General features: G+C 41.7%; 1 protein-coding gene across 1 annotated transcript in view; it reads right to left on the reverse strand.

Annotated features, from left to right (window-relative positions):
• Positions 1–1,582: 1,582 nt before the first annotated feature.
• The window catches only part of Kpna6 (karyopherin subunit alpha 6), a 59,493-nt gene continuing 42,794 nt past the window's right edge, over positions 1,583–18,281 (reverse strand). The window contains exons 4-14 of the mRNA XM_046469322.2: positions 18,141–18,240; positions 16,442–16,536; positions 15,753–15,884; positions 14,215–14,303; positions 13,278–13,377; positions 12,826–12,989; positions 12,569–12,647; positions 8,985–9,110; positions 8,446–8,573; positions 7,653–7,831; positions 1,583–6,706 (exon numbers count right to left, since the gene is read on the reverse strand). Coding sequence (XP_046325278.1) covers positions 6,519–6,706; positions 7,653–7,831; positions 8,446–8,573; positions 8,985–9,110; positions 12,569–12,647; positions 12,826–12,989; positions 13,278–13,377; positions 14,215–14,303; positions 15,753–15,884; positions 16,442–16,536; positions 18,141–18,240 — 1,380 coding nt within the window. The 3' untranslated portion in view covers positions 1,583–6,518. The remainder of the gene's footprint in view (positions 6,707–7,652; positions 7,832–8,445; positions 8,574–8,984; positions 9,111–12,568; positions 12,648–12,825; positions 12,990–13,277; positions 13,378–14,214; positions 14,304–15,752; positions 15,885–16,441; positions 16,537–18,140; positions 18,241–18,281) is intronic.

Here is an 18,281-nt window from a genome sequence, read left to right on the forward strand (position 1 = left end):
AGCTACCACATAAAAATAAAGATATTGTGTCCACCTATAATTAAAAATTTAAAACAAAACAAACAAAAAAGCAAGGTGCTAAGCAACTCAGTGAAACCCTGTTTCTAAATAAAATACAAAATAGGGCTGGGGAGTGGCTCAGTGGTTAAGTGCCCCTGAGTTCAATCTGCCCTTACCGCCCCTCCCCCTAAACAAAAGAAAAATCAGGACAGCTGGGGATGCATTTCAGTGGCATCCCCCTCCCAAACAAAAGTCATTTTCTCCTATTAAGCAATATATATGCACAACGTTAGCACCTGCTAGACTTAGGGAACCAGTTGGCAGTGGACTTGATTATAGTAAAACAAAACAGCTCTTGCAGGTTTTGCTGAGCAGGAACTCAGGCCAGTACTGCCAGGTAGTACTTTTCCAAGACTTATTTGGGCATGGTGTAGATTATTGGTGGGAGCACTTGCCTAGCATGAGAGTCCCTGGGTTCAATCTCCAGCGCAGAAAACAACAACAAAAAAATGTTGGCAACTAATCACTTTATCTGCCATTCAGAATCTTCCTTGTGAGTTCAATCAATTTTCTGGTTGCTTGACTGTAATCTCTGCTTTAGGAATTGATCTAAACCAAAGGGAGGAATTTGTGAACTTTTAACAGTCTTAAAAGAAGTGTAGAGTGGTGCTGAATTTGGAGTGGTCAGAATACTTTAGTTTGCATTTTCTGGGATTTCTTTAAACTACAGTGACAGAACACAGATCAGTGATTGCTTGGGGTGGTGTAAGAAGCAGAAATTCCCAAGGGGCATGCTTTAGTCAGCTTTTTTGTTGCTGTGACTAAATGACCTGACCAGCACAACGGTAGTGGAAGAAAAGTTTACTTGAGGGCTCAGAGTTTCAGAGGTCTTAGTCCACGGAAGGCCAGCCTCTATTCCTGGGGCTTGAGGTGAGACAGAACATCATGGTGGAAGAATGTGGCAGAGGGAAGCAGCTCACATCACCATGAAGCAAGAGAGCGAACTCCACTCTCCAGGTACAAAATATATGCCCCCAGAGCCACACCCCTAAAGCCCACCTCCTTCAACCACAATTTACCAGCCTTCAGCAATCAGTTAATGCCTCATGGGATTAAATCACTGATTGGGTTAAAGCTCTCACAACCCAATCATTTCTCCTCTGAAACTTCTTGCATTGTCTTACATGTGAGCCTTTGGAGGACGCCACATCTAAACTGGGCACATAAAAATTTTTAGAAATTATGGATATGGGGGGAGGTCATGGAGGTGTTTATCTTGATTGTACTGATGGTTTCATGAGCACAAGTATCTCTTGTCAAATCACACACTTTAAATGTACAATTTATGAGTTCATTAAATTTCAATAAAGCCAATTAAATATAGTTGGAGCAGGTTGGTGTCTTTTTTGAGCTATATCTCCTAAGCTCAAGCTTTTCTCCTGTCTGAGCCTCTGAGGAGATTCACCTATACATGCATACCATTTCACCCAAGTTGGTATAATTCTTATTTCCACTGCTGAGTTACAAATGAGAACGTATTCTCCTTGTTCACTTCTAGGATCACTCAAACCAAAGAAGACAATTTAGAACTTTGCAACAGGTTTTTATTTTTGCTTTATATCTATTACAGTGTTTGTTTGAAACCTAAAGAAATACATTTTCTCTTCAAATTTGGATGTGTATATAAATATCATTTGTCTGGGCTCAGCACACTCAATGCCATGGTTTCTTGGCCTATGTCTGCTCTGAAGTTATGAAGCTTTTTCTGTCTACCCAGGGGCCCTGAGAATGTGGAAAATGGCCAGAGTTTACAGTTCTTAGAAAAATAAAAGCAAATGAGTTTTTTGGAAAGAAAAACAGGAGGGTCCTTAGCTAGAAACCCAAGCTGTACCTTAGGGGTTATCTTTTTGTTGGGTGGCTGAGACCTCATGTCCCCTTCCCTTGTTTTGTAAGGCAGTTCCCACAAAAGCTGGCTAAAAAAGGCAATACCCCAAACTTGGGCCTGAGGGTTTACATAGTGTGGGCTCTTTAAGAACATACAGAGTCAGAGATTCCCACAGTCTCAGGATCTGAGCTCCAACTTCTTTCAGAGACCTGAGCATGGCTTCCAGGTTTCTCTAAATCAGCGCTGAAAAGTGAATCTACACAAACAGGCAGGGCTAGTGTGTAACAGAAGGATTCTGGTATGTGCTAATGTGGGCATCAGAAGTCATGCTGGCCCAAAAGTAGGCAGTAGGCCTAAGTCCCTGCAGAGAAACCACACAAACCTTTCTCCCAGGGTGTTTCTGGGCCCTCAAATTTAATTCTGCTGCTTTTTTCAGTGCCAGCTTTGGTCCTGCATGTAGTTCAGACCTGAAGCAAAATTCCCTCTCAGAGGAAAATGAGTTTTACTTCACAGATTTGGTTGTTCTTGACATCAAATTCTTCTGTTGTCTTGGTATTGGTGTTTTACTGGGGTCAGAACTCAGGAGTTCATACCACCAGCCCTTTTTTGGTCTTTGAGACAGGGTCCCTTTAAGTTGCCCAGGCTGGACTCAAATTTGAGATCCTCCTGCTTCAGCCTCCACTGCACCCAGCTCTTGCTATGGTCTTATTCAGGGGTGGGGCTATCAGATAGATAATAGGATGACTACATCATTTACAAAGGTGTTGGCCACAGAACAGCTAATGCACACCCATTCACAGATCCATTCATACAGTGCCCAAATCTCAGCTTGTTTAACAAAACAATCAATCCAAAAGGTAAAATACTGGACAAGGTTGGTCTAGAATGTACAATCTTAAATGGCCTTGAGAAATCATAAGTCTTAGCCTTACCCTCAATACCAAGGTGTTACTACCTGGAAGAATCTGCTGGTGGTTATGAGCATTTCCTTTGGTTCAGTGCACTAAATCTTGCACCCTTCTCCAGCCTTCCAGGGAACCCTCAGCTAGCCTGTCCTTCCTCTTGAATCTCTGTGGAGTGCCTAGAGCAACTTGGAGAAGCTGGCTCCCTGCCTTCAACAGAAAATCTAGAATCTGAACCCACAAAATGAATCTACTGAGGGATTGCAAGACAATGGATACAAAGTTGAGTGAGCCTAGGGGAAAAGAGATGAGGCCTGAACAAAAGAGCTGGGGCCTTCAAAGAGGGGCACGTGGGGTGATTTTCATGGGTAGTTTCCTGCTTTCCAGGCAGGTAGACATGAGAAAATGAAAATACAGTACAGTCTGCTGAACAGTTTTCATTTTGAACTGGTTTGGCTTGAGAGAAACAGGGTCTGTGCCTAAGAGTCCTTTTCCTCTCCCTTAACTAAGAACAATAGCAGCTATAATCTGTGCAGTTTAGCTTTCTGGGACATGGCTTCCAGGGCAAAGAGGGTTGAAGCAGTAGATCTCCCAGGTAAGGGGAAACCCCAACGGTCTCTGAAAGCTGAAGTTACCTGCTCCTTGGAAGGTTCATTTATGCCCAGAGACACAAGTAACCAGGCTGGCAAGCTGAGGGTGGAACCCATATGGTTCTGTCAGAAAGCTGCAGCCATTATGAAGTCCAGACAGGGATGGCTGGCAACTGAAGACAGACTTCTAAGACCATACACCCTATACCAGAAAAGATGGGGATGGGATGCCTAGAGGGGGTGGCAATAAAGAATAGCTGGCATTATTCAAAATAGTATCTGAATACATGGACTAAGATCTTAAAATGGATATATGAACCATGTGCCAACATACAAGGATTCCAAAAACATGCCTTGGCTTTTCTAGCTTCTACAGTGGTCTGGGGAGCCCCTTCATCCTGGTAATAACATTCAGAAATTTGAAAGAAAGTTTTGCCCTCACTTATGTCAAGGGCTAGAGTCCAGATGGGGGTTGTCCACAAGGAGTGGCTCTCTAAAGATGACCAAAGGAGAGGAGGAGATACAAAAGATGATGTAACTGCTTCTGTGGACAGAAAGGAAGACTAAGGAGAAAACATGGTTCAGGGAAGACACAAGGTGCTTAGAGTTCACTTTTCTCTGAAATCTGTCCTCGAGTTGTGCCCCCAATAGAATTCAGTCTTTGAAGTCTTTGGAGAAAACTGGTTTTAAGCAGGAGACAGATGACCAACAAAGTCTTCATCTGGTACAGAAGAATCCAGATCTGAAGCTAAAATAAATTTGAAGGAACAGTTGGGAAAGCAGGACATTTATGTCTCACAATAAGACTGTAGCTTCGACGCCAAGGACTTAACCGTTGAGAGGTACAAAGTAGATCCTACTAAAATTGCTCTGCCCTTTGGACAAAGCCAATGGTGGTGGTAGGCTTTTCTTTCTTTTTTTCTTTTGTGGTGCTGGGGATTGAACCCAGGGCCTTGTGCATGTAAGGCAAGTACTCTACGACTGGTAGGCTTTTCTGTTAACTATAGAACAGTTTTGTAATGGAGGCAGCAGGGTAAATGGAAAAGGTCCTGCCTTTTGCCTTCCTAGGAGATTGGGGGTTGGCAGCAATTTCTGCTAAGCTGATGAATGATATCTGCCTCAAAGCAGTATAACATTGGTATAATTTTTTCCGTATCAACTACCAACCCTAAACCACCTTTCTCTAGAGTGAGACCTCAAAGATAGAAGCCAAGGACAAATTCAACACCAATGGTTGACAATAAGAACCTGAACTTTAGATCTATAAGCAGAGGGGTATAGTGTTTTACCTGAGCCAAAAGGGGATAAGAAGTGCAGTGCCGGGCAGGACACTTCTGACTAACCACAGTGAGGATGCAGGGGCAGGGCAGATTGTACCATCAGCACCATAGCTGGTCTACACTAAGCTGACAACTTCCTACACCCCCAACCTCAACAGCCAGGGATTACTATCATGTATTCAGGAAAGTCACTGAGGCACTGCACTAGCTTTACTCTGAGAGAAAGAAAAGGCATGTGTATTAAAATTGTCACAAAGAAGGGCAAACTCAAACCAGATACAAGGATCCCAAACAGGGAAGGTTACAACAGATCTCACACACACACACAAAAAAACATAAGGCTGCTAAGTTTCTATGATAATAGGAGAGGCAGCCATGTGTGGACAATAGCCTTTATTGATTTTGAAAAGGTAAGACTACTTTCTGGATTTCCTGATGGTAGACTTCACCAGCCTTGAGGCTGTCTTTGCTCTTTTTAGGTACTGGGACAATCAAACCATACTGACCTGCTTTATAAAGGTTCTAGAGCTGAGGGCTGGTCCCAGCTGGTGGCCCAGACTATAACCAGAGAGGAAAAGGACCAAGTTCAGACCTTCTACATGGGAGAGCCTCCACATTTCTTTTTTTTTGGTCTTTCTTACAGTATATTCCTACTCACAGAAGTTACAGACAGTTCCTCCTAAGACCAATTAAGATTGACCTACCTAATTATATAGAATATAAAAAAATACAGAACATTTTAACATTCTCTCCTTTGGAAGTAAAATATACATGATCCAACTATGGAAGAGGAAGAAGAAAGGCTAAGGGCAGGGATCCCTGACTATCCCAATACATGACACTCTCACTCCAATCTCCTCTGCAACTTATGGGTCACCAGAGCAAGGACTTTCTCCTCAGGAGAAAGGAAGGACCACAGCCCCCTGTCTTGAGCTTAGAAGAAAATACAGTCACCTCAGAGGTTCACTCAACTCTGAGGGGAATTTTCAAGTAAACAAATGAAGTTGGGTTGCACCATTCAGAAGGTGGGTAGGAAACATGGGGGTCAGTAGCTACACAGGAGAAGCCCTGTCTGAAGGCCTGTGCTCCTTCCCTCTACTCCCACTGTGTACTTGCCCCAGGGGAGTGAGGGGGTCTCCCAAATTAAAGAGGTCTGGGCAAATGTTCAGAGGAGAGAGGGGCCTATATCTCATGATGGCCTCCCCATCAGCCTCTAGTCCCAGACAATGCTGGCAGCTGGGATTCCTAAAATCAGGAACTCATGGTCTTAGGAAGAGCAACCTTAATACAAGAAAAATGTGCAAAAGAAAAAAAAATTAAATAACTCAATCCAAGCATATAAGATTAATATTCTGTCAGAGCAAGAACACTTTGTTTTGGATTTCTCCCTTCCCCTCCCACCTCCCACCTCTGGAATATTCCATCTGCTCAAGTACCCAAGATAAGAATTACACAGATAAGGGCAGAGGACTGGGAAAGATGAAGGAAGATAAAAGGAAGGAAGTCACCACTAAGATAAAAAAAAAAAAAAAAAAGGTGCAAAATGATTACCTCAGTCCTCCTTTGTCTACCCCTGGGCTCATGGGTTAAAGACATGTGTGCAGCCAAAATATAGTGTAAGGAAGAAAAACCCAACACGTCCCCTTCTTGTCACAAAACCCAAATGTGAGCCTCAGATGGTTCTGTCAGTCCAGAGGGTGCTCCCTCCAGGGAAGGGGGCGGAGCAGGTCAAGAGCACAGTCTCCAGGGCAGCAGGTGTGTGGTGGCTGATGGTGGGGGGGCTGTTTTCCCGCCCACCAGAGGGCTGCTCCTCTGCTGGTTGGTGGTGCTTCCCATTCCCTCCCCTCCCCGGAGGCAGACATTATAGCTGGAAGCCCTCCATGGGGGCCTCAGGCTGCTGGAAGATGAACTGCTGTTGCGTTTCATCCACTTGGGGAGCCAGGCTGCTATCATCATCTTCTACACCAAAGTAGTGCTCAATAAGATCGAAGGCCTTCTGGTAGATCTCCTGGTTCTCGTGGCTCTGGAGAAACTCAATTTTATCCAAGCCTATGGTGGCACGAAGGAAGGAGGGAGAGGGAAGTATAAGTACTTTTCTTTGGGTCTACGAACATTTGTGAACTTTTCCTTCATGAGGCATTTAATGTTAACAAACACAAAAAGATATGATTGCTCTTTAACCTAAAAGAGTCAAGCTCTCTTGCCCAAACTACAGAATCCCATAGGAATGAGACCAAAATATCACTTAAAAACCAGATATTCTAGTCCTGATTCTGCTTTAAACTAGATTGGGCAAATCATTATTTGCTTCTCTTATCATGGATGCATGATGAGTCAATCCAGCACTCTTATGGGAATGTACTAGAAATTCTGCTGGAAACACATACCTTCTAGCTCCTGGTACTATTATCAGTTTTGGATCTTTATCTTCCCATCTGTACCACACCTAGTTATCAGGTGGAGCCAATAAGAAAAAGAAATTATCTACTGCTCCCCAGAGGGAGAAGGGACTGGTGGGATAAAACGCTGGATTTGATGGGGCTGTAGCTGTGGCTCAGTGGCAGAGCACTTGCCTAGCACATGTGAGGCACTGGGTTTGATCCTTAGAAACAAATATAAATAAAATAAAGGTATTTTGTCCACCTGCAACTAAAAAAATATTAAAAGAAAAAAAAAACACAAAAAACCCCCAACAACAATTAAATGAAACTCTGGATTTGAAACATGATACAGATCTTAGCTCTATCCCGTTACTTAGTACATGCCTGCTTCTTTGGGAATATCTGAAACCCCGTGGATGGCAGAACTTGGCTAGCATAGGAGTTCTTCACTGGTTTTGGATACAGACAAGGCTCACGTAAGCTATGGATGCTTGCTAACCCCTCTCCCCCTCAACATACATATTTGTCTTTGGCTTTGGAGGCCTACAGTCCCAGGTTCTAACTTAGAATATTTCCACTTAAGGGAGAGGTGAGGTCAGAAAAAGGGAACATACCATAGGCTTCTTCAATGAGGCCACAGTAGGGATTGACCCCTGAGCCACTGCGCTTGCCCTCTTGCTCTCCAAGCCGAAGAATGTTCTCTAGTCCATTGAGGGCCACTTGCACAATCTTTGAATCCATCACAGTCAGCAAGTCACACAGCGGTTTGATACAGCCCAGTGACACCAGGTACCTAGGGGCCAGAGATGACGCAAGTTTAAAATTAGGGCAGAGCAAGTGAAGTGCTGGGCAAGTGTTTGTCTTGTGGGTTTCTGTCATACATGTCAACATTCTCAGCAATCTACACCCCGCCCCCTTTTTTCTGGATAGCATGTTTTTGTTTATTTTTATGTGGTGCTAAGGATTGAACCCAGTGCCTCACATGGGCTAGGCAAGCACTCTTCCACTGAGCTACAGCCCCAGTGCCCAGCAATCCACACTTACTGAGTTATCCATCCCTTCTCTGAGTCATCCATCTCTCTATCCTGCCAGTTATTGGTCTAGTTCATTTTGTCTAGTTCATTTAGGTGTATGAATAATGGAAACTACACTGATTTCAGATAGGGGAAGGATGGTTGTATCTCTGCCACAGGTTTCTATTCTCAGGGAGGGAAAAGAGGCACTATAAGTCATGGTCTATAGGAATCTATTCCAAATTCCATTATCACTGTAGCAGCTTACCATTTAAAACTTATTGCAGCTGCACCCAGCGGCAAAACTATCCTAGTAAAAGCAGTTTATAGGATATTTGTAAACTATAAGCAAAGAAGGAGAAAACACATATCATTCAAGAGAGAAATATAATACCTGATCTGCTCAGGGGTTCCTCCTGATGTGGCATTGGTGATGGCCCAGGCTGCTTCTTTCCTTGTACGAAATTCTGCTTTCTGAAGGATTTCAATCAACACAGGGAAGATGTTTGCATCTATGACAGCCTTGAAAGAGAATTGAGGGAAGGGGCATGCAGGGAGATAGTCAGCTCAAGGAGAGAAAGAAAATCCAGCTAAAAAATGAGTTAAGAATTAGGTATCATCCTCTGCCTAGGAGATCTTTGTTTTCCCACATATGAGATAACCTAGCTTCCACTACACAGGATCTTTGACCAATAAATAGCACACTGACTACAATTTCTGGGTTTACTTATTATTATTATTTGCAGGGGAAGGTTGCTGGGATCTAATACAAGATTTTGTGCATGCTAGGCAGGAGGACCACTGCTGAGCTCCACTCCTAGGACCTTGAACCCAATTTCTAAAAGAAAAAACATTCTTTTTCTGGAAGTAAAAAACCCAGTTTTCCATATCTTGATGCATCCCCAGATCCCTCAATTTCTCTGTTTGTTCTACCTGTATTTGAGCCCTGTTGCCAGCAGTGATATTTGAAATGGTCCAGCAAGCTTCCTTCCGGATTGACTCCTTGGAGCTGCTCAGCAAATGGAGGAGGCAAGGGAGGGCTGAACAGTTAAGAATGACCTAGAACACGTAAGAATAGAAAATGGAACAAAAATCAGATATTTGAACTTAATAAAAATTAAAAAGGTTGTGTACGGAGACTTATAAACAAGCCAGGCACAGTGGTGCATACCTGTAATCCCAGCTACTTGGGAAGCTGGGGCAGAAGGATTTGCAAATTCATGGCCATTTTGGGCAACTTAGGCAATTTTTGCCTCAAAATAAAAAATAAAAAGGGCTGGGAATGTAGCACACAGTGATTGAGTGAGTGTCCCTGGGTTTAATCCCCAGTACCAAAACAACCACAGAGAGAAAATACTTATCTGATAATTAATATCCAGTACAAAAAAGAACTTACAACTAAATAACAAAATAACCTCCTAAATAACCAATTAAAAAATAAAAGTGGGGCTGGGATTGTAGCTCAGTGGTAGAGTACTTGCCTAGCATGTGTGAGACCCTGGGTTTGATCCCCAGCAGTATATAAAACTAAATAAACAAAATAAAGGTATTATATCCATCTACAACTAAAAATATGAAAAAGAAATAAAATGAAAGTGGTGGTGTATGCTTCCAATCCCAGTAACTTGGGAGGCTGAGGTAAGACTGCTAGTTTGAGGCCAACCTCAGCACATTTAGTGAGAACCTCAGCAACTTAGCAAAAACCTGTCTCAAAATAAAAAATAAAAAGGACTAAATATATAGATCAGTGGTAAAGCACCCTTAGGGTCAACCCCCAAGTACCTCCCCAAAAGAACAACAAAAAAGGCAAAGGAGGGCTGGGGTTGTTGCTCAGCAGTAGAGCGCTCACCTAGCAAGTGCGAGGCCCTTGGTTTGATCCTCAGCACCACATAAAAATAAATAAAGATTATATTGTGTTCAACTTAAAAAAAAAAATGGCAAAAGGCTTGAATAGACTTCTCTCCAAGAAAGATATTTAGATGGTCAAATAAGCACACAAAAAGATGCTCAACATCACTAATTAGGGACATGCAAATCTAGCCACAATGAGATATCACTTTATACCCATTAGGATAGTTGTTATAAAAACAACAAAAAACCCCAGAAATAACAAGTGTTGGAAGGATGTAGAAAAGCTGGTACACACTGGAATCTGGAATACAAAATGATGTAGCAGCTAAAAAAGCAATATGATGGTTCCTCAAAAAAATTAAACATAGATGGGTGTAGTGCTCCATGCTCATAATCCTAGCTATTCAGGAGGCTGAAGCAGCAGGATCAAGACCAAACTGGGCATTTAGTGAGACTCTCTCTCAAAAAATTAAAAGGACGGGAATGTAATACAGAGAGAGTACTCCTGGGCACAATCCCTAGCATTGCAAAACAAACAAACAAATAAACAATAAATATGAAACATAAAACCATCCAATAATTACACTGGTGGGTGTATACCCACAGAAGCAAAAACATGAACCTGAACAAATATTTGTACAATAATAATGTTTGTAACAGCATTATTCATAGAAGCTTCAAGGGTAGAAACAACCCAAATGTCCACAGACAATGGATTTGAAAAATGTGGTATATACATATAATGGAATATTATTTCACCTTACAAAGGAAATTGACACGTGGTACATGGATGAACCCGGAAGGAGTAACTTATTATGCTAAGTGAAATAATCCAAACAAAATAAGTTCCATTTATATGAGGTAGTTACAGAAGTCAAAGTCACACAGACAGTAGAATGGTGGTTACTAGAGTACAGACGATAGAAGAATGGGGAGTTATTGTGTAATGGGTATAGAGTTTCAGTCTGAGATAATGAAAAGTTCTATAGATGGATGGTAGTGATGACTGAATAACAATGTGACTATATTTAATGTCACTGAACTATATACTTGGAAATGGCTAAAATAATAAATTTTGTTATATTTTAATGTTTGAGTACAGCATGCAAATACATGGATGCACATACCTACATCTCACACACATACACAAAATGATTTAGAAAATGAGGGTATGGGTGTTGAGTGAGAGATTCCTTACTTATAAAATCAAAAAGGTCTGGAGATGTGGATCAGTGGTTAAGCAAATCTGGGTTCAATCCCCAGTACCATTAAAAAAAAAAAAAGGAATCCCACAAAATTATGCCAACTATAAGAATACCCATCTTTTTTTTTTTTTTGACGGCGAAGTACCAGGGATTGAACTTGGGCACTCAATCACTGACCCACATCCCCAGCCCTATTTTGTATCTTATTTAGAGTCAGGGTCTCACTGAGTTGCTTAGTGCCTCGCCATTGCTAAAGCTGGCTTTGAACTTGCGATTCTCCTCTCTCAGCCTTTGGAGCCTCTGTGGAATACCTATACCTCTAGCCAGGGGAAACTGGCTACTGTGTCCTCACTGGAGAGGTTATTATTTATTTATTTAGGCATTGGGGATTAAACACAGGGGCACCACTGAGCTACATTCCCAATTCTTTATTTACTGAGACAGATTCTCACTAAATTACTTAAGGCAGGGGCTGGGTTTGCAGCTCAGTGGCAGAGCACTTACCTCACACATGTGAGGTACTGAGTTCGATTCTCAGCACCACATAAAAATAAACAAAATAAAGAAATTGTGTCCATCTATAACTAAAATTTTTTTTTTTTTTAAATCACTTAAGGCAGAAGAAGTTGCTGAGGCAGCCCTCAAATTTATGATTCTCCTGTTTCAGCCTCCAGAGTCACTGGGATTATAGGCATGTACCATCATGACCACCTAGAGGTTATTTTTTTGGAAACGAGATCTCACTATGTTGCCCAGGGTAGTCCCAAACTCAGGCTTGGGTTGAGGATGTAGCCCAGTTAGAGTACTTGCCTATATGGCAAGGCCCTGGATTCAATCCCTAGTACCAGAAAAACAACAACAAAACAAAATTAAAGAAAGAATAGTGTAATGATGTCAAACTCCTGGGCTGAAGCAATTCTCCTGTCCCAGCTTCTACAGTCAGTGGGATTATACCCACGCCTGGCTTGGTGCTTATATTAACATGAGGTAATGTCAATGGGTTCTTAAAGGTCTAGGATAGAGGGGTGTAGGTTTCCATATCTCAAAAGGATCACAGCTCAGACTTAACGACTTTATAATATCCCACTCAGTGCAGTTATTGTATTTTGTTTTCTTTCACAAGAACTAATTGGATGATGATGATCAGATTCTGATTTGTAGAAGAAATGAAGAAACCAATCGACTGTGATTATATAGTGCTGGCAGAGCTGGAATTGTTTTACTCAAGACTATGCTTTCTCTGCTATGCCATGCCACCTTCCATCAGGCAGGAAAGCATTGTATGCTCTCCCACAGCTGGCCTGAATTGACTGAGGATGTAGTTCAGTGGTAGAGTACCTGCCCAGCACATAAGAGACCCTAGATTCAATCCCTAGAACCACCAAAAAAAACCTCCAAAAACAAAAAACCAAAATATTATAATTAGTTTTAGTTAGGATACTAGACATTCCTTTTCCTTACCTGGGTCTGGATGTCATCCCCAGTGACAATGTTACCCACAGCTCTCAGGGCAGGAGAAGCCACTTTGTTATCGTTGTGCCTACAGAGGAGAAGATCTGATCAGTGGAGAGCCAGCATACCATATTCAGCACTGCTGACCACCAGGGCTGGCAACAGCCTCATGCCTCCACACCTGAGTAGGACAACAAAGTGCTAGCTGCAGCTCTTTGGCATGAGCTTGGAGAACCTTTGGGAACCTTTACCCTGAAACCACTCACATCAAAAGCTCTACCAATCTCCGGCAGACTCCAGAGTCTATGACTGCTTGGATCTTCTCATTGGGGCCATCAGACAGGTAAGAGAGAGCCCAGCAAGCATCTGCCAGTAAGTCTGAGTCACTGCTGAAGAGTAGGCGAGATAGTACAGGCAAACAAGGAGAGACCTGTTGGAAGCAGAGTGAGAAGGACTCACACGGGGACAGGGTTACATCAGTTCTATTACTAACACTAACATTGCTAACCCCTGCCCCAAGAAGTAATTCTAGATCCTGGGGAATCTCTATTATTAAACCTCAGGCCTACTTTTCACTTTTACCATCTAGGCATGCAAGATCACCTACTTTACTAACAACTGACTCCTGAGATTTGAGACTCAAAGGGAAACCTAAAGACGTTAAAAACTCCACATGATGAATCAACTATCCTCAGGGACTGAGAAGCAGCTCTCTCACCTTTGCGAACTCTGGGGGTGGATTCTTCCCTCGGCAGAGATTTGACAGGGCCCAGACTGCATTCCGTGTCATTGTCAGTCGTGTGGACTTGGTGAGGAGTCTGAAGGAAAGAGCAAAGCCAGATCCTAAGCACTGATGCCCTGGCATAGATGCTCAAATCCCAGAGGAAGGGGGGAAATCCAATCAGACCCTAAGACTCTAGCAGCTACTTTCTCAAAGAACTAAACTAATAGAGTAATTTGGCTGGCTTCTGCAGAGGACCAGCTGTGGCTAGTTAACACCATAGATAACAGGGACCAAATAGAGGACAGACTTTAAGTAAGCCTGAAAGATTTTAAGTAAAACTCATTGTGCCCCTAAGTCTGTGCACAATTCCTGTACAAAGAGTAGGAGGGTGTTAGGCAGTAATGGAATGATTTCTTATCACTTTCCATTCTCAAGAAAGTGACACTGGTAGTCTATGAGCAAGAGAAGTTCATTCATATCTTTTGGTTTAGATGTAGTTTACTCTAATATGGGGTGGAGAAGGGAATGAGAGAGGGGCTTAGATGACTTTTCATGGGGCCTTTGATCTATGATTTACAACAAAATTATCCAATGTATCTATGAATAACCCTACAGCAAATCAATACATTTTAGAGAAGGTTGGATTTATTTTCTCCTTGGTTCAATGAAGCAGATATGACAAACATAAGGTTCTGTAGAATTACGAGGTTAAGGAACATGGCATTCCTTACACAGACCAGAGGCAAAAGTTTCTTAGTCTCAAAATATATCTTTTATGTAAAGTAAAAGATAAAATTTTTGAGGATCGGAATGCACTTCTAAGGTTTTTGTATTTATCTGTTATCTTTAGAGATCAAGTAAATTGTTCCCAAATGACCTGGCACAAGGCCATCTATAGATGCCCCAGGTGCAAATAATTTTAATTACTCACGTTAACAAAGGATTAAGGATGGAACAGTTCAAGACGTAATCTCGGCAAATGGAACTATCTCCAGCTATGTTTCCTAGAGCCCAGACTGCCTGAAAAGGGGATAATAAAACTGTCATCAACAGAGCCTGGTACCTTCTGTAATAACCTTGCATTCAGTCCTGCAGAATACCCAGTAGGCTGAGAACAATGTCAATCAAGGCCTGAGACATACTAAACAAGCTCAGGAAACCTCCCTGTGAAAGTCCTTATTGAGCACATGTTCTACAAGGAATTTTCCCTTAGGAAGTCATGGTTCAGTAGAGGAAGACAGTACTGCTGTCTCCAGAGAAACCAAATCCAGAACCCAACCCACCATCCTGACACCCCAGGAAAATAAGTGACCAGAAAGTTGCATTCTAATAGCCATCCTGGAAGCCAATTCTATACATAGCAATGGAGGAAAGATCCCATTAACTACTCTTCCATTTCCATTCAACTAGCAAAAATTCAGTGAGGGAAATGGAAGTTCTTTTTATTTTTGATACTAAAGATTGAAGCCAGTGGTGCTTAACTACTGAGCCACATTCCCAGCCCATTTTATTTTGGGATGGTCTCACTAAACTGCTTAGAGCCTTGCTAAATTGCTGAGGCTGGTTTTGAATTTGTGATCCTCTGGCCTCAGCCTCCTAAATCGCTGGGATTACAGGCTTGAGCCACTATGCTCAGCCTGGAAGTCCTACCTATATCTCCATAATCTGTGAGTACTGAATTACTGTTGTGTCTCTTCCAACATTACTTCTGACACAAAATATATGGAATTCTTCCCACACTAACAATTATCTGACTCTATGTGTCCAATAATTTCATTCTGACACTAACTCTTGAAGTTAGCAAATGCCACAGGTCAGTTCCAGAAGACGCCCCCCACTTCAGATACCAGTCACAAGCCCTAGGGACCACCTGTACTTCTGACTGATCAACTATAAAACTGGGGATTCCTACATTTCTTTCTCAGATTTGATAATTAACTAGAATGACACAGAGAATTCAAGAAAACATCACATTTACCCAGTTTATAATAAAAGATAAGGCTCAGGAACAGCCAAATGGAAGAGATGCATGGGGAAAGGTATGGAGTAGGAGAGAGTGGAGATGCAAAGCCTCCGTGCCCTCTGACACTTTTCTAGCACATGGATGTGCTTGCCAACCCAAGAAGTTCCATTGTTCAAGAGTTCTTATAATCCCATCTCCAGACTCCTTCATACCACTTCCTGGGGATATGTGTGGGAGGTGGGGTTGAGTTCCCACCCTTTAATCCTACATTTCGTCTTTCTGGTGACCAAAATCATCTGAAGGCTACCAAGAGGTTCCCCTCTAAGTCACTCATCGCATATATTCAGGTGTGTTCCAAAGGAGCTCTATAAGCAACAAAAGATGTTTATCACTCAGAAAATTCCCACCAATTTAAGAGCACTACACCAAGAACTGGGACAAAGATACACACACACACTTTTTATATTATTGATGCCATTAAGAATTTAACCAAATGTGAGCATTACCTGTTCCTGTACATCCTCAAAGTCCGAGTTAAGCAGCTCTATAAAAATGGGAACAGCCCCTGCTTCAATGACAATTTTGGTCTGCTGAGAGGTTCCAGAGGCAATGTTTGTTAGAGCCCAGGCAGCTTCAAACTGAAAGTGAGATTAAGCCATGATTGAGAGGTCTGAGCCTACCAGATGGTTCAAAACACTAAGCCTCTTGCCCATAAGTGAAAACAAAAATCAAACACAAGTCTCTCCCTTCCCCACTTTAAATTGGGGGAAGAGCACTGATATGACACTGACACATGGTAAAGATGGAACTGGGAAATGGGCTTTATTTAATCCTGCACCACCATACCACCATGGGTCACTTTGAAGTACATATACACTGGGAAATGCTTAAATCTAGCTAATGTGAGGCTAATGTTACCTCACATTAGCTAAGTTTAAGAGAATTTTTTTTTCCTACTAGGGTTCAGACCCAGGATCTCATGCATGCTAATTAAGTATTCTATCATGAGTATGTCTCCAGCCCTTTTTATTTTTGGCTCTCTTCTTTGAAGCCAAGACCTCTGAGGGAAACTGACAATTCCCTTAAATGTTTCTTCATATTACTATTGTCTATTTCCTGAGAGATGCAGAAACATCTCACTGTAATTTCTTGGATGAAGGGCTTTCATCTGGTCATGCATTCCCCTAGGCTTTACCTGTAATGTACAATTCTCATTCCTCTTCAGAAACTCTACAAACCGATCAACTACTCCTGGAGTGTTGATAACTTCATCTATTGGTGGACTAGGTTCTGAAAGAGTTAAGAGGGGGAAAGATGAAAAGTAAGGAGAGGCTTTGGCTAATCTGTTTACTGGGGTGAATTCACAGTCTTTCTTAGATATTTCTGACCACCCTTACAAACATTCCCAAATACTCTTTTGGTAAGATTGTTTTAAAAATACCTTCTCATTTCTGAACTGCATAATATAGGTGTCATGCTGAAGTATACAATCATTCCTAATTTAGATATGCTTACTTTGATCTACTGAATGAATGAATGTAAGTGCAAAATGATAAGGGAAAGAGGAAAGTCCAAAGGATGAGCACATTTCCCTTCTAAGACCAGTAGTCTTTTCTTGGGAGGAATGCTTAATATACTGGAGTAAGAAGTATTTTTCCTATCATACATCATATATATACATACTATTATTAGTTTTTTTTCCTTTGGTACTGGGGCAGGCTGCCCCCCCCTTTTTTTGTGAGGGTGGGGGTAATGAAGATTATAGGCATGTACCACTGTGTGCCCAGCTCACCAACCAATATTTTTTAAAATATTTTTTTAGATGTTGATGGACCTTTATTTTATTCATTTATTTATATGCAGTGCTAAGAATCGAACCCAGTGCCTCACACATGCTAGGCAAGCGCTCTACCACAGAGTCACAATCCCAGCTCACACAACAAATTCTTTTAGAGTAACTATGTGCCATGCAGTTCTATACTAGTGAACAAAACCCAAAGTCTCTACCTTCACAGAACTTACATCCTAGTGGGGAAGAGAGTTTCTCTTATTAGAAGAAGTATATTTGGGCTGGGATTGTGGCTCAGCAGTAGAGGGCTTGCCTAGCGCATGCGGGGCCCTGGGTTCGATCCTTAGCACCACCACATAAAAATATATAAATAAAGGTATTGTGTCCAACAAAAACTAAAAAATAAATATTAAAAATGGAAGTATATTTACCCTCTGCGTCTGTATATCCAACCAAATGTCTGTCAAAAATATTTGCAAACCCTGGGATATAGTTCAGTGGTAGAGCACCATGAATTTGATCCCCAGTACCAAAAGGGGAAAAAAAAAAATCTATATAGACTTTTCCCTGTTTGTCATTATTTCCTAGATAACGTAACAGTTATTTACATAGCATTTACACTGTATTAGGTATTTAATAATCTGGGGATGAACCTAGAGTATACCAGAGGATAGGTATAGGTTAATACTATGCTATTTTATGTAAGAAATCCCAATTGCCTGTAGAGATTGAGGGGGGGAAAAAAGAAGGACATAAGTAAGGAGATTAAAAACTGCTGAGTATAGGGGATAGCGTGACATTTTTAGATAGAAGTAAAGGGTGAAATAAAAATGTAGGTAGGGGGCTGGGGTTGTAGCTCAGTGGTACAGCGTTTGCCTTGCAAGCATGAGGCCCTGGGTTTGATCCTCAGCACCACATAAAATAAACATGAAGATATTATGTCCACCTATAATTTAAAAAATAAATATTGAAAAAAAAAAAAAAAAGAGAGATGCCAAAGCCAGAAGGGTTAGAGCAGAATAATCAAGAGGCAGAACAGTTGATACTAGTGAAAGGAAAGAAGCTAAATCATATAGGGTTTCTTCAAAAATGACTGACTTTATACCTTTGGAGAGCAGTTTCCGGAATTTCTGTGTGGTTGCTAATTGCAAGTCAGAATCATCAGAAAAGAGCATCTCCACCATCTCTCTTGTGATCACACTCTCCTAGAATATAAAACAAGTTTAGGACTTTGCAAACCAACACC

Source organism: Marmota monax, unplaced genomic scaffold (assembly GCF_021218885.2).
Source record: "Marmota monax isolate L192 unplaced genomic scaffold, Marmota_monax_Labrador192_F-V1.1 WCK01_AAM20220418_F8-fsc00008, whole genome shotgun sequence".
Lineage (NCBI taxonomy): Eukaryota > Metazoa > Chordata > Mammalia > Rodentia > Sciuridae > Marmota > Marmota monax.